Source organism: Marmota marmota, unplaced genomic scaffold, assembly GCF_001458135.2.
Source record: "Marmota marmota marmota unplaced genomic scaffold, marMar, whole genome shotgun sequence".
Taxonomy (NCBI): domain Eukaryota; kingdom Metazoa; phylum Chordata; class Mammalia; order Rodentia; family Sciuridae; genus Marmota; species Marmota marmota.
The window spans coordinates 6,152,289-6,180,025 of record NW_025999925.1 but is presented as its reverse complement, the minus strand read 5'-3'; the positions used below and the strand labels follow the sequence as shown (position 1 = coordinate 6,180,025).

Sequence of the window (27,737 nt, the reverse complement as noted above, 5' to 3'; positions counted from 1 at the left end):
GAGCCCGGAAGCGCCTGCGCGCGCCCCTCCGCACGAGAACTAGTTTTGTTCCGTGTCCTCGGTACTGGAGCCCTTCGGAGAGAACCCCCGGCAGGACCAACCCGACGCCCGCCAGCACCGCGGCAATGTCCAGCAACAGTTTTGCGTACACTGAGCAATCCGGAGGAGGGGAAACGGCGGAGCTGGGTCAGGAGGCGACCTCAACCATTTCCCCCTCCGGCGCCTTCGGCCTCTTTAGCAGCGATTTGAAGAAGTGAGGAGAAAGGTTGGGGTACAGGGGCAGGGTGGAGGAACCCAGCGCCCTGGAGGAGCGGGTACCTGGCTCTGGTTACCTGGAGAGGGCCGGGGTCTCCCGGAGACCAGGTCGGGAATGTTTCCTGTTGGTGGGTGGGCTTGGGTCAGTTGGGGTGGTGGGAGATGTTGGGGCAATTGGGGTGCGTGGGTGTGGGCGTGTCCGCTAGTTTTCAAACTTCAGTGAAACAAACAAACAAACAAACAAACAAAAAAACAAAACCCACCAGTTGATGAGTGTGGATCACACCCCCAGAACCGCTGAGTTGGTTTCCGCAGGGTCATGGAAGTCTGAATTTTGAACTTGTACTTAATTTAATGTCTGTAGGATCTGACCTCGAAAAAGTCGCTTATTTAGGATGAAGAGAGCGGAGGACTGAGAGAGGGAGTGGGAGTATTGCTTATGAGAAAGTATTCCGTGACCGTGGAATGTAAGGGGCAAAGAGGTGATTTTAAGCTCTTTTATCATTGTGCAAACTGATTAAGACCACCACTATCTTTTGCACCACAGATGAAAAAACTCTATTCCAAAACAAAATAAGATTGTGAGTACAGGATGTTTAAGAAGACTGTTATAGTGAACAAATCCTAAAATAAAAAAAATGTGAATTTACGAACACTAAACAATGTACACTTGGTTCTGCAAAAACCTAACTAAGTTCATTTTAAGTAGGACCCAGGAGTGAACCTCCCCTCCCCTAAATTTGTTTAGATCTTTTTGTAATTTCTTATACATTTTTTCTTATTTTTAATCTCTCAGTACTAAACAATATGGTCACATAGTAGGTTGTCACTGGAATGCTAAATGAAGGTAAAGTAGCTGTGTTGGTAGCTTTGCAGGCGTCAGAAGGGTATGATTAAAATTTAACTTAAATTTTAACTAAAGATTAGATACAGGGGCTGGGGATATAGCTCAGTTGGTAGAGTGCTTGCCTTGCATGCGCAAGGCCCTGGGTTTAATCCCCAGCATCACACACACACACAAAAAAAAAAAAAAAAAAGAAAAGAAAAGGTACTCTGGGAAGTGTAGGCAGTTGAAATTGGGATTAAATTTTGACTGCATTAAGATGGCTGAAATCTTATTATATAAAGTATATAAAATTTAGTCTTTTTTTTAGTTTTTCATTATTCTCAGGCTAGAAAAGTTTAAAAGTAATATAACTCATTTCATTTTTCATTCTGTGCAGTTAGATGTTTAGCAATTAATATAACAAGGAGCTTATTGTAAGTGTACATTTCTACTAACAAAATGTTTCAACTGCTAAATTAACCTGTCAATCCGCATTGGTCTATTTTGCATGTGATTTGCTTATAATTAGTTTAGTTTTATGGTTTGTCAATATCTCAGAAGTTTTTCTTTTAGATTTTGTCAGATTTGGGCCTGATTTGAAAAGAATGCATGGCTTTGACCAGTGCTGATGAGATTGGATTTGAAATAAAAAGAGCTGACATTGAGTGTTTGTTGTACACACCTCTGAACATTTATTATCATAGTCAATCTTCTTTTTTTCTTTTGTGGTGCTGGAGATTGAACCCAGGGACTCGCAAATGCATGTGTTCTGCAACTGAACTACATCCCAGATCTTCAGTCTTTTTAACAACCTTGTGGGCAGTTACCAGATACTTCTCTGATTCTACTTTACAAATGAGGAAATTGGAGCACAATGGTTAATTTGTCCAAGATCACAGAGTTCCCTGAATTTGAACCCAGACATTCTAATCTAAGCCGGTTCTCTCAAGTGCTTGGATATGCTAACTACATGAACTTTATGGTGCTTTTATTAGGGAATGCAAATTTATTGATGGTGGAATGTGATGGATATTACTAGCCAAAGTACATGTATGAAGACATGAACTGGTGTGAATATACTTTGTATACAACCAGAAATATGCTCTATATGTATAATATGAATTGTAATGCATTCCACTGTCATATCAATAAAAAAATTAATAAAAAGTTTAAAATTTACAATAGCTGTATAACCTTAATCTTCCAGGAATTAGAAACATTTGGCCATTGAGCTGCAATCTAATGGAGTTATACAAGAAACAAGGAGACTCCTGTTCTGGAAGTGATCACTTTGTCTCTCTTGAACTTACATAATTCTCATTTATAAAATTAATGATACTACTTCTCATTCAAAAATCAAATGACAAAATTTATGTAAGCAAAACTGTGTTATGTGCTCTAGTTTTTAATGTATTACTTTGAAGTAGTTTCAAGTTTTTAAAAAAGTTGCAATTATAGTATAGAAAACTACTCTTCATGGAAAGTCAACAAATTTTAAAAATTTGCTATACTTCTGTTTTTCTCTTCCTTCCTCTCTTTTTCCCTGCACATGCACACAAACACATACATTCTTATTTTCTTCTGAATCATTGCAGAATTGTAGTTCATGTTGCTTTACCCTTAGAACTTTACAGTGCGTATTTTTTTTAAGAATAAGAATATTCTCACATACCCTTGGCACTAATATATTCAGGAAATTTAACATCAGTACAAATTATAATATGTAATCCAGTTTTGTCATTTGTTCCAACAAAGTCTTTATTTTTTTTTTGTATTTTTTCCTTTAGTATAGAATCCAGTCCAAAATTATATCTCATTAGTTGTAAAGATCTTAATCTCCCTTAGTATGGACTATTTCCTTAGCCTTTCTTTGCCTCTCATGATCTTGATATGTTAAAGAATACAAGCTATTATTTTATAGCATGTGAGTCAATTTGGGTTTGCTGGTGCTTCCCACATTTAGATATAAGTTGTATGCCTCTAGTTGAAATTCTACCACAGGTGGTTTCAAACTATTGTAGCTGGAGACACAGGACACCTATCTTCCTGCTGTTAATTTTCCCAGTCAAGGACACATCCATTTTTTCTACAGTATCATTACTAGTTTTTCCCCAAGTTTCTTTGTGGGAAGATATTTTGAGACCATACAGATATCTTGCTTCTTTTTAAATTCTTCACTGCTGTGTTCAGCTACCATTGATGAATCTCTTGAACAAGTCTTTTCTACCGTGGCTGTAAAATGTAGATGTTCCCACTCCAGAACTCCCTCTATTGTTGTGCTCTTTGGCTTAATTGTTCTTTCACTAACTATTTCAACAATGCCTGGTCACTTCCTAGTCACAGTATTAATGATTTTTTTTTTTTTTTTTTGTGTGTGTGTGTGTTGGGTGGGTGGGTACCTAGAATTAAACCCGGGGTGCTTAACCACTGAGCCACATCCACAGCTCTTTTTAAAATTTTTCATTTTCAGATAGGGACTTGCCAAGTTGCTTAGGGCCTTGCTGAGTTGCTGAGGCTGGCTTTGAACTTGCATTCCTCCTGCCTTAGCCTCCCGAGATGCTTGGGATTACAGGCATGTGCTACTACATCTGGCTAATTTATTTTCTGATTATAATTTTATTTACCAGTGTTATTTATCTTTTCTACCTTTAAAAAAAACTAGAATTAGGAGAATTAGAAGAGTTTATGAAAACAGATCTCATACATCATTTATTGGTTAATTAACTCCATGTATTAGATTATTGGCTTACTTCCTCATTTTAAATGTGTTAGTTTATTGGCTTGAGATTTTATAATTTCTTCAATTTAAATGTGATGAACTAACTTTTCATATTCCTTTCTTTTTAGAATGTTCTAAACTTTTATTTCTTTTAGTTTTTCCCAAGTTATTTTCCTTCTCTATCATAAAAGAAGAACCTCTTTTATCTTAACCCATTTGGGAGTATGTGTATAATTTAAAAAGATAGTTTTAATTTTTTCTGAATTAAACATTTAATTAGGAAATAATTTCTGGAAAGAAACAGATGAGTCTAATCAGTTTTCTTAGCAATAATATTACTGAATTTCTCTTTTTAACTCATTTAAAAAAATTTTTTTTAGTTATAAATGGACACAATACCTTTATTTTATTTATTTAGTTTTATGTGGTGCTGAGGATTGAACCCAGTGCCTCATATGTGCCAGGAACTGAGCCACAACTGTAGCCCTATTTAACTCATTTTAAAAGTTTAAGGCATTATTTAATTTTTTTGATAAACATGTAATAATTGTAAATACATGTGGGATATAGTATGACGTTTCAAAACATGTACTGATCAGGTCATTTAATTACCATTTCCATCTCCTTATCATTTTTTTATGTTTGAGTCATCAAGCTTCTCTCTTCTAGTTCTTTATAAAGTATATAATAGTTTATTGTGAACTATAATCAACTCACCATGCTGGGGAACACTAAGAACTTAACTCCCTCTTACCTGTGTTTTGGTAATCATTATCCAGCTTTCCTCTGCCTGCTCAATTCAACAAGAAGACACAATGATTATAAATATGTAAGGCACCTAATGCCAGTGTGTCCAATTTTGTAAATCTTGTGATAAATATTTTTTTTCCAAAAATATTTTTAGTTGTAGATGGACATAAGACCTTTATTTTATTTATTTATTTTTATGTGGTGCTGAGGATCAAACCTAATGCCTCACACATGTGAGGCAAGTGCTCTACCACTGAGCCATAAGCCCAGCCCTTGTGATAAATGTTTTGAGAATATCTTGTTGTAGTAGAGTATTGGACCTAGGATCAGAAGATCTAGATTTAAGGTAATGTTTTCCACTTATAGTAATGTTTCCTTGTTCAGTTTGCTTAATTTCCTCAGTCTGGTTTTTTTTTTTTTTTTTTTTTTAATTTCTAGAAAGGGTCTGATAATACTTGCCTACTTGGAGAGGATTTCTAAACTAGAATATTTTTAACTATATGGGAAAGTTGAGGAAATTTCACTGAGGGGGTAATATTTTAGATACTAAAGCTAAGAAGACTTTTCCACATGGAGGAAAATGATGTTGAAACTAGGAGAGTTGCAAAAGAAAGTGCAAGTTCAAATGAAATAGAGATTTAGAGCTTGATATTTAGGATAGCAGGTAAGAATTAAAGCATGGGAATGGATTCACTCACCAGGGAGAACTTGCTAGAAGATAAAATAGTCTAGATAAAACCCATGTAACTTGAATGGAAGAACTAGGAAAGAGCCAGTGTTCAGAGGGTTAGGAAGTCAAAAGAAGGCATTGAAAAAGATAAAAAAGTAAAAAAGGAGAAGCTAACAGGAAATTTAGGAGGAAATGATCAGTTGTGTTAGGAATTGTAAAAAATGAAGGTAAATAGAATGAAGGCTAAAAGAGGCTCTTGGGTCTAACAATAAAAAGATTAGCAAACAGTTACTTAGCAATGCAGTGCTTCTGAAACACCTTATAAAGTAGCATTTTTATTCCATGCTGAAATTGGAGTGGAGTTTTCATTTGTTTTGATATACATATCTGGTTTAGACACAAAGAGCTGTATGTTTTCCTGTAGTAGATACATTATATCAGTCTAACATTTTTTAAAAACTTTATTTATTTATTTATTTATTTTTATGCGGTGCTGAGAATCGAACCCAGGGTCTTGTATGTGGGAGGCAAGCACTCTACCACTGAGCCATAACCCCAGTCCCCAGTCTAACATTTTTAAACCGAAATTTAATTTATTATCAACTTTACAATATCAGCCTTGAAAATTCCTTTATTACCATTAGCCTTTAGTTTCTCAGTGGAGTCCAGTCCAGTACATGTGTGTGTCGTTTGTATACAATTATAGCAACTCTACTACTTTATCTTTCAAGAAGGCATACAGGGGGCTGGGGTTATAGCTCAATGGCAGAGTGCTTGCCTACCATGTGTGAGGAACTAGGTTCAATCCTAAGCACCACATAAAAATAAATAAAATAAAGGTGTTATGTTCATCTACAACTAAAAAAAAAAGATTAAATAAGAAAGAAGGCATATAGAAATGCAGCTAACTGACATTAACCCATTTAGAGGATGTTCTTTGAATATTCTTTATTCACAATAAAGATAAAATAATTTCAGGTGTCAGTACTTATAGTAATGCATTATTTTTGACATACTTCAAAGAGTCATTGTGTCTCATGATGAGGTTCTAAAATTTTTGTGTGTGATTGCCCCCCCCCCCATTTTTAATTGATATTTAATTTTAATTAGGACCCCATATTGCTATTTTCTCATTTAACATTTCTTTGTTGTTTCAAGTTGTTCAGTTTTTTTTTAACTTAGTATTTTTCATTGATGCCTTCACCTCATTGAGTTATTCTGTTTTTTTAAGGTTATCTAGTTAATGAAAATTTGCTGAATATTCATGTAGAGAAATATCTCTTTCACACATTATCTTTATATTAAATGGTATAATTTATATGAAGGTGACTAGGAAAGTATTTGGTTCATAATTTTGTTTAACCAATATTTTTAGGTCCTCTGACTTCATTCCTTGTTCGTATTCCAGCACATTAACTGTCTAGGCCAGTGTTGTTAAAAATTGAAGGCTGGGGTTATAGTTCAGGGGAAGAGCTTGTGTTTAGCATGCACAAGGCCCTGGTTTTAATCCCCAGCATCTCCAAAAGTTAACAAACAAATAACAACAAAAAACGAAACAAGACTGATTCAATGGCAGTAAACCTGTTTGGTACAGAAGGAAAACCTAGTTTGGTATTCCTGTTGTATGATGATATACTACCATCCTGCCGCTAATTGGATACAGGTCCAGAAGTTATAAGCATGCTATGAAAAAGCACAGGTGAATGAGTTCCTTTTTCTTGTGCTCAGCTATCCAGGGTTGAAGGTATGAAAATACACGCCACCATTGATTTCTGAAGATACTGTTGTATGTATGATCATCTAAATTTCAAAGATTTAAATCCCTTGAGTTCTAATAACTCCAGTTTTGGTAACTGGTCTGCTTATTAATTGTTTAGCTCTTTGAAGTTTATGTTTACTAGATCTAGGTCTACACATCCTGTTTGCTTGCTGTATGTTTAACTTGGATCCTACCTTTTAATCTACAGAGGTGTCATTGTATATTAAGCAATTTAATGTTTTCTTGATCTTTTACTAAGTAAATGTCAACATTTGTTCCAAGAAAGCTGCTAATAAAAGAAAAAACGGTATACTGGTATCCATAGTGCATTCTTAAGTAGATGATTTAGGATTGTCATTTCAGTCCTAATTCCATTTATAAGACTATTCAATCCTTGAAATAAACATCACATTAAATAAGATTTTACTATTTATTTGATGAAGTATGCCTATAAGCAGAGTTCTGTTTTTCAGAATGTTTCATTTTATTTTGCTTTGCTTGCATTTCCTCTTTGAGGAAAGTCAGTTCTTACTTTACAGTTTGTTTAAATATTCAGCCAAGAAAATATTCATCCATTGATGTATGATATTTTTAAGATGACTGAAATTTCTGGAAATTTGAAATGCTTAAGTTTCCATCCTTGCAATTAAATTACAAGATGTGAAATACTATGTTATTTTTAAAAATTTAAAATTTGGAGCAACATTACTAGAGTTGGTGATTAAAGCAAAAAAGCAGACAGATGGTTTGTTGAAATGTTCTTTTTTACTGCAGTAAAGTTGCAAACTCTCATAGGATGACAAATGTATTATAGTGAAATAATTTGACAGTATTACACTTGTGTATATAAATGAACTACTGATAAAAACAAATTGCCTGCAGTCCAAATTCAAAATTTAAAGTAAAGACACCAAAGTAGAATAATCAGGAAGGAAATAATTTTCCTGTATTTCATATTATGAATAATGTTGGTTGTGTATTTAGGGAAGACTTTAGCATATCAGATGGAAAGAGTTCATAGATCTATAAAAAGGAACAATTTATAGTCAGTGTCTGTTCATTTATGGGCTGATTATTTGTATAACTGATAATATCCAATGCCCTAATTGAAGGCTAGTGTCTAATCCTTCAGTCGAGTGAGCTGGCTTGGCAGCTGGACAAGAAACTGAGAATATGGCTGGTTCCACAATCATGGCTTGGCAGAACTATATATGCATCACCTAGCTTTCTTTTTTAATGGCCTTTCTCCAAGTTTCTTAAAACCTAGATTAAGAATATGGTCATGAAGGATGGGGAGGAAATTAGAATATGAGGGCAGAGAGGTCAGGAGCAGAGAGGAAGGTGGGGGCCAGATTATGTATGGCCTTGTAAGGATTTTTTATTTTGCTCTGAGAAGTGAAGCTGTTGGAGAGTTTTAAGCAGAATGGGCATTTAAAATGTGATCAGTAACTATTAATTGCCAATTGTATGCCATATATATTTCAGAAACTTTAAATATTATACAAGTAATTAATTCAACAAATAGAAATGCCTTCTACATGGTAGGCACTGCCTCTTCCCCATCCCCTGTCCTTCCTCCCAATACTGGGGATTGAACCCAGGATCATATGGATGTTAGGCAAGCATTCTACCAGTGAACCATTCGTCAGCCCTTTTCATTTTATTTTAAGAGATGGTTTGGCCAAGTTGCCCAGGCTGGTCTGGAACATGCGATTCTTCTACCTCAGCCTCCTGAGTAGCTGGGATTGTAGGCATGCACCACTGTGCCAGGTGTAGGCACTGTTCTTGATGGTGGGGACTAATTAGTGGAAAGCTGCTTTCCTGGAGTTTATTTTCTAGTATGATGAAGACAGGCAATAAATAAATCAATATATGGGCCTTCAATGATAAGAAATGCTGTGGAGAAAAATAAAATGCTAGAGATGCGGGGAAGGGGAAGTAAGATAGGCATGGTGGAGGTTGGGTTGGAGTTTGCAATAGTATAGAGAAATACCCTTGAGAGCTTGATAATGGAGATAAGGGAGTGACATGTAAATGTCTGAGGAAGAGTGTCCATTGAGGACGAATAGCAAGTGCTTAGGCCCTGAGGCAGGAGAATTTCTGACCTGTGTGAAGACCCACAAAGACACCAGTGTGGCTGGAATAAACAAAGAGTGGAACATTGATAGAATATGAGGTCAGAGAGGTAGGGGTGGGGTGGGACCAGATTGTGTAGGCCTTATAAATCAGTGTAAGGACTTTGATTTTACCCTTAGTGAGAAGGGGTTTCATTGGAGAGTTTGAGGAGAGAAGTGATATGACCCAATTTACCTTTTAAAAGGACTACTTAGCCTCCTGAACTAGGAGTAGACTGCAGATCTGAGGCAGGGAGACCAGCAAGGAGACTGGTGCCGAAGCATAGAGAAGAGAAGACAATGGCTGGATCAGATTGATGGTACTGGATAGAAGTGGTTGAATTCTAGGTATGTATTGAAGGTAGAACTAACAAGATTTGCCGATGATTTAGATATGATATATGTTCAAGAGAATAGATATCAAGGATGGACAGTGTTCTGTATAGCTGGAAGTTTGTAATTGCTATTTACTAAAATGAAGATTATACAAAGACTTTTTTTTTTTTTTTTTTTTTTTTTTAAAGAGAGAAGGGGACCAGGAGATTGGGCAGGTTAAGTTTGAAATGGTTTTAGGCATCCAAGTAGAGATTTAAATAGGCAGTAGCTTATGGGAGTGTGGAGTTTATGGGAGGAGTAAGGGTAGAGATATAAATTTGGAAGTCATTAGGTTGTAGATGGTAGTAAATACTGTGAGATGGGATGAGATACTAAGAGGGTGAATGTAGAAAGAGGAATGGTCAAGAGTATGAAGCTCTGGGGCTTTCCTGGAGTGATTGGGTCAGATGAGGGTTAGGGTAATAATGTTTAGACTGATGATACGGCCTGAACATTGTCTATCCTGCATGTTAAAAGAATGTGTATATGGCTCTTGTTGGTTAAGTGTTCTATAAATGTCAACTAGGTCATATTAGCTGATATTATTCCAGTCTTCAATATCCTCACTGGTTTTCCATCTCATTATTCTACTGATTTTTAAGAAAACAATAACGAACTTTCCAATTATGCATTGGTCTAGCCTTCCTTTCAGTTTTAACAGGTTTGTGCTGTTGTTGTTTTATATTTGCCTCATTTCTAAGGCCATGTTGTCATGCACATTTAAGAGCATTTTTTTGAGATATGATCCTTAATGTTACATAAGGTTCGTCCTATCCTTATCATATTATTTTTTCAAAAGTTTACTTTCTCTGAATAGTCACTAAAGCATTTTTTTTATGTTTTCATGGTATATATTTTTCTACCCTTACAATTTAAGCCTTTATGTTGAATTTCTTTTAGGGAACATACAGTTGTACCTTGATATTTTCATCCAATCTGAAGATCTCTTTTAATCATGAACATCAAAATTACTTCTATTTAAAGTAATTATTGACATCATTAGATTCAGGTCTTTCATTTTACTACCTGTTTTCTGTTTAGTCCCTGTCTTTTGTATTCTGCTGTTTAATCTTTACCCTTACCCTAACCCTAACCCTATTTGGTCAAATGAGATGATTATTGAGAAGTGAGTTTTAGATTTGTCAATGTGGAAGACTAGACTCCCTAACCTTGACAAGCATTTTAGGTGCAATGTGGGGCTGAAATCCTGATGAGTGGATTCAAGAGAGAAAGAAAAAAAGGAATTGTAGTTGGTATGTGTTCTAGTATAGTGAGCAAAGAAATCGAGCTGTACCCGGAGCTGTACCTGGAAGTCAAATGATTTTTTTTTCAGATGGGAGAAATTGATATAGAGGAAGAAAAATTAATGATGCAATAAAGAGAGAAGGAGAATCACTAGAATAATATCCTCTTTCCTTATAGAATATTTAGCAAATACAGATTAGCCATAAAATAACCAGCCATCTCTCTGAGAGGGACTCCGTTAAAATGATACAGATCTTTTCATCTTTTTTTTTCCATGTATAATCATAAATAATGATGGTGATGTGTTTTGAGAAATGTACTTGTGCAAATATCATAGGGTGTACTTAAACTAAGATGCTATGACATCACTGGGCAATATAACCTTTTTTTAAATTAAAGTTTTTTTTTTTTTTTAGTTGTAGATAGACACAAAACCTTTATTTTATTTATTTTTATGTGGTGCCAGGGATTGAACCCAGTGCCTCATACATGCTAGGCAAGCGCTCTACTGCTGAGCCATAACCCCGGCCCTGTGATATAATTTTATGGATGGATCCCTATCATACAGGGTCCATCATCATTGACTAAAATGTCATGCATTACACAGTACATGACTGTATCTATACAGTATCTGTAATTTTTTTTAAAAGCAAAGTTACTTTTGTAGTGTAATATGACATTGTAATTTGGTCTTTTCACTTACTAATATATGGCACCTGTTCATTTCTTAAAGTGGTAGTCCTTTTAGGAAAAATTATAATTAAGCTACTATCTTGGGAGAAACATTAAACTATGAGGAAAGTTAAACAACAGTGGTATTCAAATGAGGTTTTAGCTAAAGGTTTTAAATAATGTATATAATGAACCTTATTAATTATTAACTACATAAACAAAGAGAATACAAAAAAGAATGAATACTACTGATGTTAGATGGTAACTAATGAGGACTTTCCACATGTACCCATCTGCACCTGGCAGAGGGAATAACATGTACAAACGTTTGGAGCTGTCCTATTTCAGTACAGTAGCCAGTAGCCAAATGTAACTATTGAAATTAAATTTAATTAAAATAAAAATTCAGTTTCTCAGACTAGCTACATTTCATGGGTTTATTGTAACTAGCAGTTACTATATTGGATGGCATAGATAAATAATCTTTCCATTAATGGAACATTCTGTTGGACATTGCTGATTATAGGGAAGGATTTAGGGCCTATTTGGAGAACAGGAAAAAGTTCAGAGCAGTTAGAAGAAGTGAGGGACTGGTAAAAGATGGCTAAGAGTAATCAGCATCTGTATTGTGAATGGCCTTGTATACTATGCTAAGAAATTTGTACTTTGTCATGAAGGTTTGCAGAGTAAGGAGCTACCTAAGGATTTCAAGTGTGCAGCACCATAGTAATGTTTATGTTTTAGAAAGATTTTTCTGGCTGTATCTAGGTTTTTGAGTTGGACAACAATTTTGAATTAAATTTAAATTTAAAATTTAAAAATTGGACAAAATTGAAGTATGAGGTGATACTATTCTGTGATATTGAAAATATAAGGTATAGCAAGTTTGGTGTGAGCAAGGAAAATATTGTGTTCTGTTTTGGATTTTTTAATTGAATTGATGGTTTGGCATCCCTAAAGCAGTCAGATTGATAGATGTGGTACATCTATCATTTGATAGATGACATTGGAATTCATTGAACGAAGAGTATGTGGTTTGTGAGGAGAAGGCCATTGAAAAATCTTAGTGAAGTCAACATTGAGGGGAGTGAGAGAATTGGAGTTCTCTTAGATGACTGAGAAGAGAGTACAGTTTGGGGAAACCATTAAAGTTAATTACACAATTTTTGCATTATATTTAAGATTTGGTAAAGGGCCCGACCTGTTTCTTATATCTGTAGGAGGACAATGGTAGATAAGTAAAGGTATATCGTGGTTTGTTGAAGCAGTATGTCATGATGGTTAGGGACACTTAGTCTGGAGCTCTCTTCCTGCATGTGAAAACTTGTCACAGATTTATTAATAGCACACGGACAGCCTACTTTGCCACTATAGGCCCTTGGTTTCCATATCTGTAAATTGAGGATGAGGATGATAATAGTACCCACACTTACTGAATAATGGTGAGGATTAAAAGATTTAACACGTGTAAACAGTTAATAGTGTCTGATACTTAACAGAATCATTATTATTACCATTGTAAAACTATTAAGGCCAATTGAAGTCTTTTAAAATTTCTTTTACTTTTAGTACAATATATTTTCAGCAATTATGATTTTAGAATCATTGCTGATTTTCACATTAACCATTGCTTTATATTTTTAAATTTCATATTATTGTTAAATTTTATGCTTGTTTTTCTGAACCATATTTCACAAGCATTTGAAACAGCTAAATTATATAAAATGTCTTTTTATGTGACCACATAAAAATAAATGACTTAATAGGGACTAAGTGTATTCTTCTGTGTGGTGATTGAGGATTTGGAAACAGGGATTATAGTGCAAGGCAGTAACAAACTGTATCTATTTTTAACTTTTTTATTTAATTTTCAGCCTTGCTCACAGCTATTCTATTGCTTTGAAGTACTTTATTTTTTCCTACTGAGCATATTTATTTTGATTTATTTTTTATTTGTTCTTTTTACATATACATGATATTATAGTTTTTTTTTTGACATACTATACATACATGGAGTATAACTTACTCTAATTAGGATTCCGTTCTTGAGGTTGTGTATAGTGTGGAGTTTTATTGGTCGTGTGTATTCATATATATGAACATAGGAAAGTTATGTCCGATTCATTCTGTTGTCTTTCCTATTCCAGTCCTCTCTCCCTTCCCTTCATTCCGTTTTGCCTAATCCAGTGAACTTCTCTTCTTTCCTTCTTCCCACCCTGAGTCTATTTTATTTTTGGGTGATGGAGATTGAATCCAGGGTCTCACACATGCTATGCAAGCACTCTGCCACTGAAGCCATCTATTCTTGGTGAAGGAGCTCATTTCTCATTTTTCCCAAGAGAACAAGGATTTATATTGCTTTAACAGAAATCAAAAGAGAATTTCTGGAAGGAGTTAAGTAATCTGCAGTGCCAATTCCTGGTGAGTAATCAAGTAAAATAAGGTGAGGGGAAGTGTTTATTGGTTTAGTGACAAGGCAGTTGTTGGTGACCCTGGTTGTGGTGACAGCAGTAGCAGAGAATGTTAAATTTGGATATAAGATTGTAGTGGATTGATGCATGGGCAAGAAGTGAGTAAAAGAAGACAACTTATCTAAAGAACTTTAGCTTTCAGGAGGAGAAAAGATGGTAATTGTAGGGATAAAGACAGTCTAAGAAATTTCATCTCCACCCCATAGATTTAAGTTTATACGCTTTTTAAAATAGTTAATTTATTGTTATTGATGCTTTATGATTATGCATAATAGTGGAATTCATTATGCTATATTCATACATGTACATAACAGTTTAATCACTCATTCCCCAATGCCTTCCCTTTCTCTCCCATCTCCTGATTCACTTGTTCTTCTCTACTGATCTCCTTTCTATTACAAAGAAGCTGTTTTTTGAGGGATGGACTATTGATAATGCTTAAATGCTGAGTGGAAGGAGGCAATAAAGAAGGGTGTGGAAAATACAGGAGAAGGTGATTCAGGGCACAACTGAGAAAGGAGGCTTGATAAGTTTATAGTGTACAAATGAGAGAGAAAAATGGTTAGAGCATCTCATGGAAGTGGGAGCGGGAGGTGGCCGGGATAAAAGTTTGTGGAGAAGTTTGAAGTAGCTGCTAAGACAATGGGAAGTTCTGTTGACTAAACCATGAAGAATTGTTAGATGATGTTGAGGGCTAGCCTAGTTGAGATTGGAGACTACTGATTTATATTATCAGCAGTTTAATCTTTTTTTCTAGGAGTGTTCAGCAGTCCTGCATAGATGTGAAGAAAATGGGCATATGGGAGGAATGAAAGAAAAACACTGAAAATAAAAGTACCACCAGGAGTGGTGGTGCATGCCTGTAATCCCAGCAACTCAGGATTACAGGGGACTTAGGTTTTGGTTGGTGGGCGCTGTGGATGACAGTTGGGCAAAGAGGTTTGGGATACTGGTAAGAAAGATGTTGTACTAATTGAACATGGTATCTAAGCTGGAGTGGGAAAATAGTATAGTAGTAGGAAATTTATAGAGGAAAAAATAGTTAGGGGACCGGAAATCTGTAGGAAGCCAAAGGACCAGCAGTAGTTAGAGTGATTGAGTGAGAGTGCTAAAAGGATAAGAGACTGACAAAAAAAGTTATATGGATTTAGTATTTCAGGATTGAGTCATTTTGGGTATTCACAAGGTTTAGGATATAACTGTGGAAGTGAATAGCTGAAAATTGCCTTTAAGAGAGAATCAGTAAAGCTGATTAGGCCAAGGAACTTAGAAATCAGGATACTAATTATTTCAATTATTTCTTTTGACATAACCCCTCCATCCATCTTTTGACTTTTTTTTTTTTTTTGTAGTACTGAGGATTGAACCCAGGAGCAGCATACTACCACTGACCTTACTTATTTGTTTTTATTTTTGAGACAAGGTCTAAGTAAGTTTCTGAGGCTGGTCTTGAAACTGCATTCCTTCTGCCTCAGCCTCCTGTGTTGCTGGGATTATAGGCATGCACCACCATTCCTGGTGGTACTTTTATTTTCAGTGTTTTTCTGTCATTCCTCCCATTTTCCTCAAGAACTCATAAGTCTACCCAGTCTTAAAACAACATTTTGGTTCTGTTTTCTGTCCTTCTTGTTAAACTTTGGTGGGAGAATCAAGTATAAATTTTGTCTATTCAAATCTACCTTTGTTTCTAGACTTGAGCCTCTTTTTCTCCTTAAAACTTACTACCCCATACCCATGGTGGTGCTTGGGATTGAAGGTGGGGCCTTATGCATGTTAGACGAGCACTTTATCACTGCCTAAATCCTCACTGAGGTGCATATTCTCAGCCAAATCTCACTCTTTTTTTTTTTTATATATTTGTTTAGTTAGTAGATGGACACAATTTCTTTATTTTTATTTATTTATTTTATGTGGTGCTGAGTATCAAACCCAGGGCCTCATGTGTGCGAGGCAAGCACTCTACCACTGAGCCACAACCCCAGCCCCAAATCTCACTCTTTAAAGATCTCCAGGGCTCAGTTAACCCAGTCTATGTCAGCTTAATTATTTGCACCAAATATTTTTCTATTCACTAGTGTTATGAATATGAGCCCCAGTTATTCAGCCAGAACTGAATCATATTAGTGCTAAATATCTTTTTATATGGGTGACCTCTTTACCCATCTAATGCCATATCCTATTGCTTTCCCCTCCAAATACTCTTAGGTTCATTCTTTATGGTTCCTACTTCAAATTTTATAGGGCTCCATGCATACATACTTTTACTGTCTCACCTTTTTTCAAGTACTCAATATGATCCAAAGTGTATGACTGCCTAGAAGGTCTCTTACTTTGCAAAATAGAGAAGTTGTCTGAACTCATAGGAGCTATTTCCTCATGTTTTTGTTCCTTTGGAACTCTAGGGCTTTATATTTGTTCTTTGAAAAGAGTCTTATATTCAAGTATTACTTTGCAGAACATATTCATGTACTTTTTCAGTTGAGATTAACAATGTCAAATGGAATAAGGAGTGCACAGAATTTTGAAGAAGGGAGTTGTCATTGAAAGTTTAAAGCTGCTATAGAAGTTGGAAGCCTCAACATAAAAAGATTAGGAAAGATTGAAGGATTTTCTTGGTAGGGGAAAAAACAAGGCTGAAGGTAGAATATTCTGCAACAATGAATAAACTAGTTTGGATAAAGACAAAGAATTCTTAGGAGCAGTGGAACATGAGATTCAAGAGGTAGTTGTTAAAGTATGAAGAAAATTGAACTTCTGTGCTAAGAATAAGAGTTGATGATTACGAATGATTATTGCAGTGATGTTTTGGAAAGATTCATCAGATATTGAATGGAGGAAAGATTGGAGAAAGAGACTGGAGATGTATAATCATAAAGAAGAGTATTAGAAAAGACTATTAAGTAACATGATCATGGTTTATATTTTTGTCTTAAGTGTATATGATGAGGAAGGAAAGTGAACAGCATTAGAAAAGAGGGGTCTGTAGGTCTTAATTTCTCCAGATTTGGGTGAGGGAAGCTGGAGGGTTTCAAGCTTATCTGGAAGAGTGTTAGGACTGCTGGTGGAGATGGGAAAGGGCTGAGAGGGTCTTTGGGAAGGTAGGAGTACATTTTGTTTGGTGACGTTGGACTATAGTTAAGAGAGCAGGTCTGTAGGTATATATTTGAAAATGAATTGAGATGAGAGAACAATATATAGTTGTCTGTGATAAGTAATTTGACTTTTCATTATAGTTAATCAAATTCTGTCAGAAGTCAGTTCTTGAGATATGTTTGTGGTTATTGAGAAAGTCAGTTTAAATATACTTGGGAATGGAAAACAAAATAACCACATAGCATCTCTAAGTACATTAGTCCAAAATAGCATGAGCAATCAGTTTACTAGAGAAGGAATAGAAATGGCTACTGCAGAGTAATTAAAGGAATGCAAACATCACTCCTATATTCATTTATGAAATAATGATGATAGAGGATAGTTTTTGTTATAATTTTATTTGGCAAAGTAAAAGGTGGGTAACCCCATATTATTAGCTAAAATTTTTGGTGAAATTTTACATAGTCTTTGAAATCCAGAAGTCTGGTACATTTGAATATTTGAGCTTACCAAACCTTTGAGGGCAGTAAAAATTATTTTACAGATACTTTTAAGTATACTTAAGATCAAAATAAATGACTATATGTTGTAGAAATGCTAATACTAATTAAAAGTACATAATAGTTAAAAACACATAGCTCTTACAGTTTGTTTATCTGACAATGTCAACAATTATAAAATAACGCATTGGGGCTAGGATTGTGGCACAGTATTAGAGCACTTGCCTAGCAGGAGTGAGGCACTGAGTTCTATCCTTAGCACCACATTAAAAAAAATAAATAAAAATATTGTGTCCATCTATAACTAAAAATATAAACAAAAGTAATGCATTTTTTTCAAGATCAGTGGATAGTTGAATCTTTGTTTAAAGAGAATATGTGGTTAAGTGCCTGGAAGTCAGAGGTAATTTAAACATTTTTAGAGTTTAAACATTATCAGAGTTCAGTGGAATTAAGTATATTCACATTGTTGTTCATCAAATCTATAGAAATCTTTCATCTTGCAACATTGCCATGTCACTTTAAAAGCTGAGTTTTTTACTAAATTTTCAAGTGCTTTAGGGATAAGTCTTATCTAAGATAGAGATTGCATATTGGTATCCTCAATTCCCTACACAGAAGGCTGATCCAAACTCATCAGATGGAAGACTTACCTTCTGTGGGCTTGGAAAGTTTTTTTTTTTTCTTTTTAAGAATTTAAAAATTAATTAGCTTCGAGTTGGCATATCTTATTAACAGTTGTAGAAAACTTATATTTATTCCAGTATAGTTTATGAATTTCTTGGAGGAAAATCTAATACTGATACTCAAACTTGATACACAAACTGACTCTTTGGCATGTCTGTGTTTATGCCCATCTGTTCCTGTGGCACCATGCCCATTATTATGGTGGCATGCCAGTAGCAGTGAGGCATGTGAGCCAACAGAGATGAATTGTTTGGATGGAATACACTATTCTGTAATACTAATTAATTTTGAGCTGATGAATCTACATGAGATAATGTTAACCAAATACAGTCAAAATAATGTCAGTGAAAGTAAAATTTATTTTGACTTATGCAGGAGTGTATCACAGATGTTTTAGACTACCTTTGAGAATAATTAGAATCAGTGTTTACTATGGTTACAGTTTTCAGTTTTCTTTACATAAAAATTTTAGGTTTAAAAGAAAAAAATATTTTTTGGGGATGGATTGTAGATTGAGAGGAAGTGGATGACACTATAAGTTGTGGGTTTTATATTTCTTATAAGGTATTCACAGTTCTTAAAATATATTTTTGATGTAGTCACCCTTACAGCAAAAGTTGACACCAGAATGGTAATGGGAAGTGTGTTACATTTCAAAACAAGACTCTTGTTTACTTCATTGCTTTGCTGTTTTCTAGAGCTATGATGGTGTACTAAAAATTGTATTATTTTAGAGTTTGTTAAACATTTTATAGTTTTTCTACTTACATGTTATCCTTATATTTTTCTGTGCCTCAGTTTCATTATCTATCAAATGGGAATAATTATAGCCACACATATTTCATAACGACTTTTTGTCTCTATGAATAGAAGACAGTAAAAAAATAAGTGTTGTGAGTTCTGGAAAACAATACCCTATTAAATGGCCAAGTAACTTACTAATAAACATGAGATGTGTTAGTGGTAAATATAGAAAGGATATAACTACCATTCCCATATCCTCAGGTAACTAAATCAACTATATAGTTATAGTGTGTATTCTTAAAGAAATTTCTTTTTTAAATTGAAGGGTTTTATACCTGTACACACCCACACCACCCACATGCCTCTTAAGTTCTTGTTTTTCCCTTAATTTATCTTGAAATCTTTTTAAAATATATATATATATATATATTATTTTTTAGTTGTAGTTGGGCATAATACCTTTATTTATTTATTTATTTTTATGTGGCACTAAGTATCGAACCCAGAGCCTCGCATGTCCTAGGTGAGCACTCTACCACTGAGCCCAAACCCCAGCCCTATCTTGAAATCTTTCCATACTTTTGTATGAAACTGTTTCAGTCTTTTAAACAACTGTGTTTTTCCTTTTATTCCTTTTATTTAATTTGTTCCATCTTTGATGGGCATTTGATTAATTTCAGTTTTTGCCAAGTATAAGCAACACCGTGATATAAAGTTTTGCATAATTGTGTGCATTTAGAATCGTAAGCCAAAGGTTATTGCATTTTAAATTATGATAGATATTATTGAATTACCTTCCAGATACATTACACCAGGTTTCTCCCAATTAAGAGTACTAAAATTTGTTTTCCTTTACTTTTTACTGGTCCTATAAAATCCAATGGTATTTGTCAAACTTATAGGTGTAAAATGCTGTTACACTGAATTCTTATTATTATGAATGTATATAAGTCATCTTTTTCATATTTATTGGCTTTTTTAAAAGTGAAATACTTTTTAAAATATCCTTTATTTCTCTATGGATCAGTTTTTGCTGATTAGTAAAGGGCTCTTTGTATTTTAAAGAATTTGCATTTTTATCTTATGAATCCTAAAATAAATCTTTTGATTTCATTTTCTGGCAGTTTTTTGTATGCAAAAACTTGAAAGAATTTCTGTGTTTATATTTGCCAGTTTTTTCTTTTATTGCTTCTAAGACTTCCCTGGTCTTTTAGTCTCTTATATAAAGTGGCATTTTTTGATTTATAGTGCTATTAAATAGTGAAAAAGAACTTTTTTTTACCTATTCCAAACAGTTTTTCTGTCTTAGCCTGTATCAACTCAACTACATCAGTGACCCTATGAGATTTCCTTTAAAACTTTAAGGGTGGGCTGGGGATGTGGCTCAAGTGGTAGCGCGCTTGCCTGGCATGGTTTGATCCTCAGCACCACATACAAATAAAGATGTTGTGTCTGCTGAGAACTAAAAATAAATATTAAAAAAAATTCTCTCTCTCTCTCAAAAAAAATTGTGCAGCAATTTATAAAAAAAAAAAACATAAAACTTTAAGGGTATGTAGTTACATTATAGAAGACCCTCCAAAGTTCCTGCTGCCTAGCAAGAGACCAAGTAGCTAAATGCATTGATAAAGGACTTGACAGCTATGGAGACTTGCTGTGATGTATGTATACCATGATGGTTTTTAATATATATAATCATGGTATATGTACATACAGGATGCATGCCTGATTTTTAACCTTTTTCAGGGTCATGAATGCTTTTGAGAATCCAGTGAAAGTTAGAGGTTTTCTGTATCCCTGTAAGGAAAGAGTTTATTTAGTATGCAGCTTGCATTCATTTATTCTTTCAACTAATATTTATTGTGTACCTATTAGGGACCTGTAAAGAATTTATTCTATTTAAGAACATTTATAGGCTGTTTTTAGACTTTCTTTTGAGTCCTCATTCAGAGATTCATGGAGGTCTTTTGTGATCATTCTATTCTATTTTACCTTTTCTATTTTAATTCTTTGCATATTTCTTCTCTATTCTTTCTCTTTTCCATTTTCCCTTCTTCCCTTGTCCTTTTTCCTCTGTCATTCCCTTTATCCCCTCCACCCCTGTTCATTTTTAGAATGTAAGTTTCAAGTGATCAGGGACACCAGTTCCTCAGAACAGTTCCTGAAACATAGGGTATTTAGTAAATAAACGTGCTAGGACCAGTGATAATTGCTTTATGATCTCATTGAGTCTTTGATAAAGCTTTTTTTTTTTTTTAATATTTATTTTTCGGCGGACACAACATCTTTGTTTTGTATGTGGTCCTGAGGATCGAACCCGGGCCGCACGCATGCCAGGCGAGCGCGCTACTGCTTGAGCCACATCCCCAGCCCCATCATTGAGTCTTTATAACAAACTAATTGACACCAACTTTTAGTTTAGTTGACTTTTTCTATTGTAGTTCGCTTTCTATTTTATTGGATTCTTATCTTTATTGTTCCCTTATCTGCATTGTTAACTCTCTCACTTGCAGGTTCCCTCACTAGAACATTGTTCTGATGTCCTTCTCTTTGGCTTACTCTGACTACCCTATTTAAGATTGCCTCCTCCTTTTTTTTTTTTTTCTGCATTCTCTCCCCCTCTGTTCTATTTTCTTTCCATATAATCTCATGACTGATAATTTACTTATTTATTATGTTTATTGTTTCTTTAACTTACTAGAATGAAATCTATGAGAGCAAGTTTTTCCCCTAATTTTTCTTTTTTGGTGTGCCACAAATACACATGGAGAATAAGATGAGAATAGAGTTATATAATCTAAGAGAAGAGGTTTAAGGGTGGAAGAACAGTAGTTAATTGTATTAGAATGGAGGAATAATCTAAAAGTATCCATGAGATTTTATATTGGATTTTTAAATTAAGAGGCAATTTGTTGTCTTGTGTGAGGCAACTTTTCATAAGGGAGAAAAAGAAAACTATGGAGGGTTGAGGAAATGGTTATAACATTATGGACTTTTCAATCTTGTGAGCAGTATAGTAGGAAATGTTCATATTTACTTGGATAATTTATGGTTCTTCCTTTTAGAGAGTTAAGAGATGGATGAGTATGTGTTTTGTTTTTATTTTATGTTGTACTTATTAACAGAATACATAGTGCCCAAAGCTATTCTAGGTTCCAAGTGTCATCCATGGGAAGTGTAGGCCCTAAGTAACCTGAAAGCATTATTAAATCTTAATGTTGTACACATAAACTCACCATGAAGGCCCATCCCTTTGGTATGTAGCATGGGAAATAGGTAAATCCTGACTTTTGTATTCAGCTTTCCTTTTTTTCTTTCTGCACATCCATTTATGTTTACAAAGTGCCATCTGGAGTAGTATGATCTTTTTTTTTTTTTTAAGAGAGAGAGAATTTTTTAATATTTATTTTTTAGTTTTTGGCGGACACAACATCTTTGTTTGTATGTGGTTCTGAGGATCGAACCCAGGCCGCATGCATGCCAGGCGAGCGCGCTACCGCTTGAGCCACATCCCCAGCCCATAGTATGATCTTTTGTTTGAGTGGGTCTCAAAGCATAAAGAGGTGCCCGAGTTTTATAATTTGGAGCAGGGCTTAGTAAAGATTCAACCCTTTCCTCTTTGTAGCTCTTGATACATTCTTTTTGGATATGTGCCTCCAGTTGAAAGTCACTATTCTGCATCACTTTTCCCAGTCTATCATTTTTGGATTTAAGTTTCAGGTATTGCTTTCTGTGATACACAACTTTTGGTAATTGAGAAAAAGAAGGTAACTGGGTAGAGTGACTAGGTAATAACAGTAAAGTACTGGATATTTCAAAAGAGCCAGAAGAAAGGATTTTTAATGTTTTTACCACAAAGAAATCATATATGTTTGAGGAGATAGATATGCTAGATATGCTTACTCTGATTTGAACAGTATCAAATGTTACATGTATTGAAACATCACATGGTACCCCATAAATATATATAGTTTTTGTGGCACTTAAAAAATATAAAAATTATCCATAGAAGCTTTACTCATGGTAACAAAAGAATGGAAAGAAACCAAACATACATTCATTATTGACTAGATAAATAAACTTTGGCAGATGAACATAATTAGATTAAAAATGGTGTATTATTGATATGTGTAGCATCCTGAATGCATACTTATGCTATGTGAAAGAAGACAAACACAAGATACCAAATGTTGTGTGATCTCATTTATATAAAATTCTAGAATAGACAAAGTATAGTAATAGAAAGTTGATCTAGTGGTACTTGAGGTGGATAGGAAATACCAAGGAGAGTGACTGCAAAAGGGCACGCACATGCTTTTCGAGATGAAAAGTACCACACCAAGGTTGTGTAGTGATTACATGGCTTTCTACTTATTTGAAAACTCACTATATTGTACTCTTAAAAATGATTTTATTGTAATACCTAAATAAAATTGACATCCTCACCCTCCGCCCCCTGCAAAAAAGAAAAAGAAAAAAGATGATTATGTAGTTCAGTGGCCTCAAACTGGTGAAGGACCTTTTTTCTTTAATATTTTCAACTTGTCATGGATGGATAATTCTATAAACTACAATAAAAATAAATTACTAGAAAAATAAAATGAAAAAAACATGAAAATATAAGGTCCAATTTTATGTATTTGATTCAATAAGCATAAAATTGTACTGTCAGATTGTTTTGTCAGGTTTCTAAATGTGCATACTCTGAATTTCTGTACGTATTTCTTAAAAGGTCAGTAATAAAAGTGTGTGGATTGGTAAACAACAAACTTCTGGGTTCTTGCATGAAACTTCCTCAGAGAATGCTTTGAGTAGCATTTATAATAGCAATAGTGTGACATAGTTTTAATTTTTCCCTTGATTTACATTGCCTTTAAAAGGAGTGGAATGGTTTAATGAATTGTGGATTTTAGATGTATAAAAAAGGTAATTTATACTGTGTAAAAGCCCCAATACCTCTTAAATTCTTATATGTAACTGGTAAAATTTTGCTTTTCATAGTTAGTTATTTTGGTGCTAGAATATGAGTGGCTTTCCTGGTAATAATAAGTGCTTTAACTTTTCTCTGTTCCTTGAAACTTAAAATAGGCATTTTTTTGAACATGAAAGGAAAAGTTATACCATTTAACACCACAAGATGTCACTTACGTAAAAATAAAGTTGGTATCCTAATACTCAAAGCCAGACAGCTGCAGGTAACTAGGTATATGAAGAACTAAGTAAATAAAACAATCAATCAAAAAACCCACTTTTTTTTTCTGAAGCAAGGATTTGTTTTGACTCTATGAAAATATTGCTGATACAACATTATTTTCAATCTTGATGTTTAGCAAAAAGAATTTTTAAATTTCTAAGATGTTTGTAATAATACATATTAATGGATCATTTTTGAATTCACATATGAAAAAGGTAGACTTAAAATGACTCAGTAGAAGTGAATATATTTTGGAAGGAAGATTTTTTTTTTTTTTGGTGCTGGGGATCGAACCCAGGGCCTTGTGCATGCAAGCCAAGCACCCTACCAACTGAGCTATATCATATCCCAGTTAGATGTGAAGATATTTTGAAGGTGAATGAAGTATTGTGGTATTAACTCTTCCAAATCTTTACTATTTTGATGATAAGAAGAGAGAAATTTGGGAAGAAATATGTAATTAAGTATCATAACTTTTTAGGTCTTAGTGACAGACATTTTGAGAAGTTGAACATTGCATCAGGGTGAAGCAAGGCCTAGGGTTTTCTCTTCTTGTTTCTTGTTTCTTAGCTCTTTCCCTGTGTTAACATAAAAGATGTTTGGGTTTTTTAATATTTATGTATGTATGTATGTATGTATGTGATGATAAGGATCGAACCGAGTGCCTCACACATGCTAGGCAAGTACTCTGCTACTGAGTTACAGCCCCAGCCCCAAGACATTGTTTTTGCTGTTGAAGAATATCTCTTCTCTTAAATGAGAAGAGCAAAACCTTTGGCTTTAATACCAGAATCCTGTTTTCTTGTTTTTAGTTTGAGAGAGCAGGTCAGGACCAAGGTGTTTGAGTAGGGGACTCTGGCATCTTGGGCTTAAGAGGAACAAACTAGGTTTCCATTAGGACATGAATAAGATTATGTCTGGGGTTAGAGGTTGGGCTGTCCTAAAAATTGATGTTTCATTCTTCTTCACTGCTCACTTCTGTCTATAGATAACACTGGTAGAGGAGAATGATGGAATACTCGTGGGGAAAAGGAAAAGGGAACAGGCAGGAGAAAATTGTTTTCTTCCTTTGTGGCATGTATGAGTGTGATCAAATATATACACCACCCATGTATCTTTTCAGTTTAGTTCTTATCCAGTTGCTTTCTTGTTTGTTTATTTATTTGCTTTCTTAACTTTTAATAAGATTTTCAAGGTTTCTTTTAGGTTTGGGATTTTCACTTACAAAATTATACTCAGTCAATAGATAATAAGAGAAAATAGCAAAATTAGAGGAAAAGGAGATAAAATTATTTGCATTAATTTTACTCCCTTTTCTGTTGCCTGTGCAATATGAAAGAGCCTGAGAAGTTTTAAGAAAGAATGTAAAGTTTATTATAGTGAATATTTATATATAATATTTTAATAGTAGTTGTATATCCTCAGAGACAGTTTTTATATATTGCTGAATCTATTATATATTTGTGGTTGCAATTTTAGGGAAACATAGATGTATTTTTTTTTTGAGAGAGAGAGAGAGAGAGAATTTTTTAATATTCAGTTTTTAGTTTTCGGCGGACACAACATCTTTGTTTGTATGTGGTGCTGAGGATCGAACCCGGGCTGCACGCATGCCAGGTGAGCGCGTTACCGCTTGAGCCACATCCCCAGCCCCAAATTTCATTGCTTTTTAAAAATTTGATTTTTCAGTACTGGGGAACACTCTACCACTGAGCCACATCCCTAGCCTTTTATTTTTTTATTTTGAGACAGGGTTTTACTAAATTTCTGATGTTGGCCTCGAACTTGTGATCTTCCTACCTCAATCCTGAGTAGATGGGATTACAGGGGTGCCACTGTGCCCAGCTTTATTGCCTATATTCTTTTTGGAAAAAATGTTCTTAGTTTTCTAAAAACTTTTTTAGCTGCAATGAGAATTTGAAATATTTAACTGCTCCATTAGTTTACCATAACAAAATACCACAGATAGGATGATTTAATCTATGGAAATTTATTTTTTCATGATTTTATTTCTCACAGTTCTGAAGACTGAAAGATCAGATTGTTGGCAACTTTGGCTTATTCTTAAGCTCTTTCTTGCTTGTAGATGGCCATCTTTTTGCTATGTCCCTGTGTGGGACATTCCTCTGTGTGTCTGTCCTAATCTCCTCTTCTTACAAGAACACTAGTTATATTGAATTAGGATCCACCCTTAGATCCTTATTTTAGGTGAATTACCTCTTCAAAGGCTCTGTCTCCAAATATAGTCCCATTCTGAGTTAGGAAGTTAGAAGTTCAACATATGAATTTGGGGATGGAAAGACATAATTTAGCCCATAATAATGCCTGGGTCAATCATTTATTTAAGAAAAAAAATTTAAATTATTTTTATTTAACTCTGGGGCCTTGAACATGCTAGACAAGTGTTCTAGCTATACCCCCAAACCTTACCATTTAATACTTAGCGATTACTGCTTATATTAGGGCTAGAGTTGCAAAATGTTTAAGGGTAAAGTAAGATTTCTTTTTTTTTGTTTGTTTGCTAAGGCTATGTATTTGGAGTAAAGAAGCTCTTCTGGCCTGTATTTAAGCTTCAACTGAGAAGGAAGTTCTCAGTTACATTATCATATCACTGAGGTACATTCGCAACCCTTTTATTTTTTGAGACAGAGCCTCACTAAGTTGCTGAGGCTGACCTTGAACTTGAAATCCTCCTGCCTTAGCCATCTGAATAGCTGGGATTATAGTTTTTATTTGGTGGTTTATATTACTATAAGCTTAGCTTCCTGGCAGTTTTCTTTTTGTTTGGTGTACCAAATAAGATCCACTAATTTAAATTCTTGGAAACATGAATTTGATATTCTTAATTTAAAAGTGATGAAATGTTTGATCTCTAATATACTTCCCAAATATAGATATATTCTTTTAGAGAACTAAATATCTTATTCAAAAATGTGACTAAAATGCTATAAAATTTTTTAATATCAACTCTTTGGTGATATGGTTTCCATACAATAAATTATCCACTTAAATGTTAGAATTGGAAGAATTTTGAAAGGTGTGTATACCTGTGAAATCTGTACCACAGTAAAGATACAGAACATTTATGTCATCTTGTGAAGTCACCCACCTCCCCCGCTACTGGGGATGGAACCAGGAGGTCCTTTATCACTGAGGTACATTTGCAACCCTTTTATTTTTTGAGACAGAGTCTCACTAAGTTGCGGAGGCTGACCTTGAACTTCAAATCCTCCTGCCTCAGCCATCTGAATAGCTGGGATTATAGGCATGTGCCACCAGCCTAACTGAAGTAAAAAGTTTTCTCTTCTCACCCTATCTCTGCTTTCTACAGAGTAGTAGAATGTTAACATGAATTATGTCAGGCCCTTTTGTGGCTGGCTTCTTTGACACAAGTGATGATTTTGAGAATTCATCCATCTCCTTGTATGTATCAGTAGTTAATTCTTTTTCATTGATGAGTAGTTTTCCAGTGTATGGATAAATCACATTTGGTGATGAGCATTGTTTCAAGTTGCTTACTGTTATAAGTAAAACTTCGGATATTGTGTAAGTCCTTGTGTGTGTATGTATTATTCTTTCTCTTAGAGAGGAATGGTGGGTCATATGGCAAGTATATGTTTTTTTTTTTTTTTAGTATCTGGAGATTGAACCCACAGGTTGCTT

At 34.5% G+C, this 27,737-nt stretch overlaps 1 protein-coding gene across 5 annotated transcripts in view; it reads left to right on the top strand.

Annotated features, from left to right (window-relative positions):
• The first annotated feature begins 6 nt into the window (after nucleotides 1–6).
• Nucleotides 7–27,737, top strand: part of Ap3b1 (adaptor related protein complex 3 subunit beta 1) — a 246,829-nt gene continuing 219,098 nt past the window's right edge. For 3 of the 5 annotated variants that reach the window (XM_015497828.2, XM_048800176.1, XM_048800177.1), the window contains exon 1: nucleotides 7–253. In XM_015497828.2, coding sequence (XP_015353314.1) covers nucleotides 126–253 — 128 coding nt within the window. In that variant the 5' untranslated portion in view covers nucleotides 7–125. Of the gene's footprint in view, nucleotides 254–13,742; nucleotides 13,807–27,737 lie in introns of those variants that run through there. The other 2 variants (XM_048800179.1, XM_048800178.1) reach the window with 2 other exon arrangements.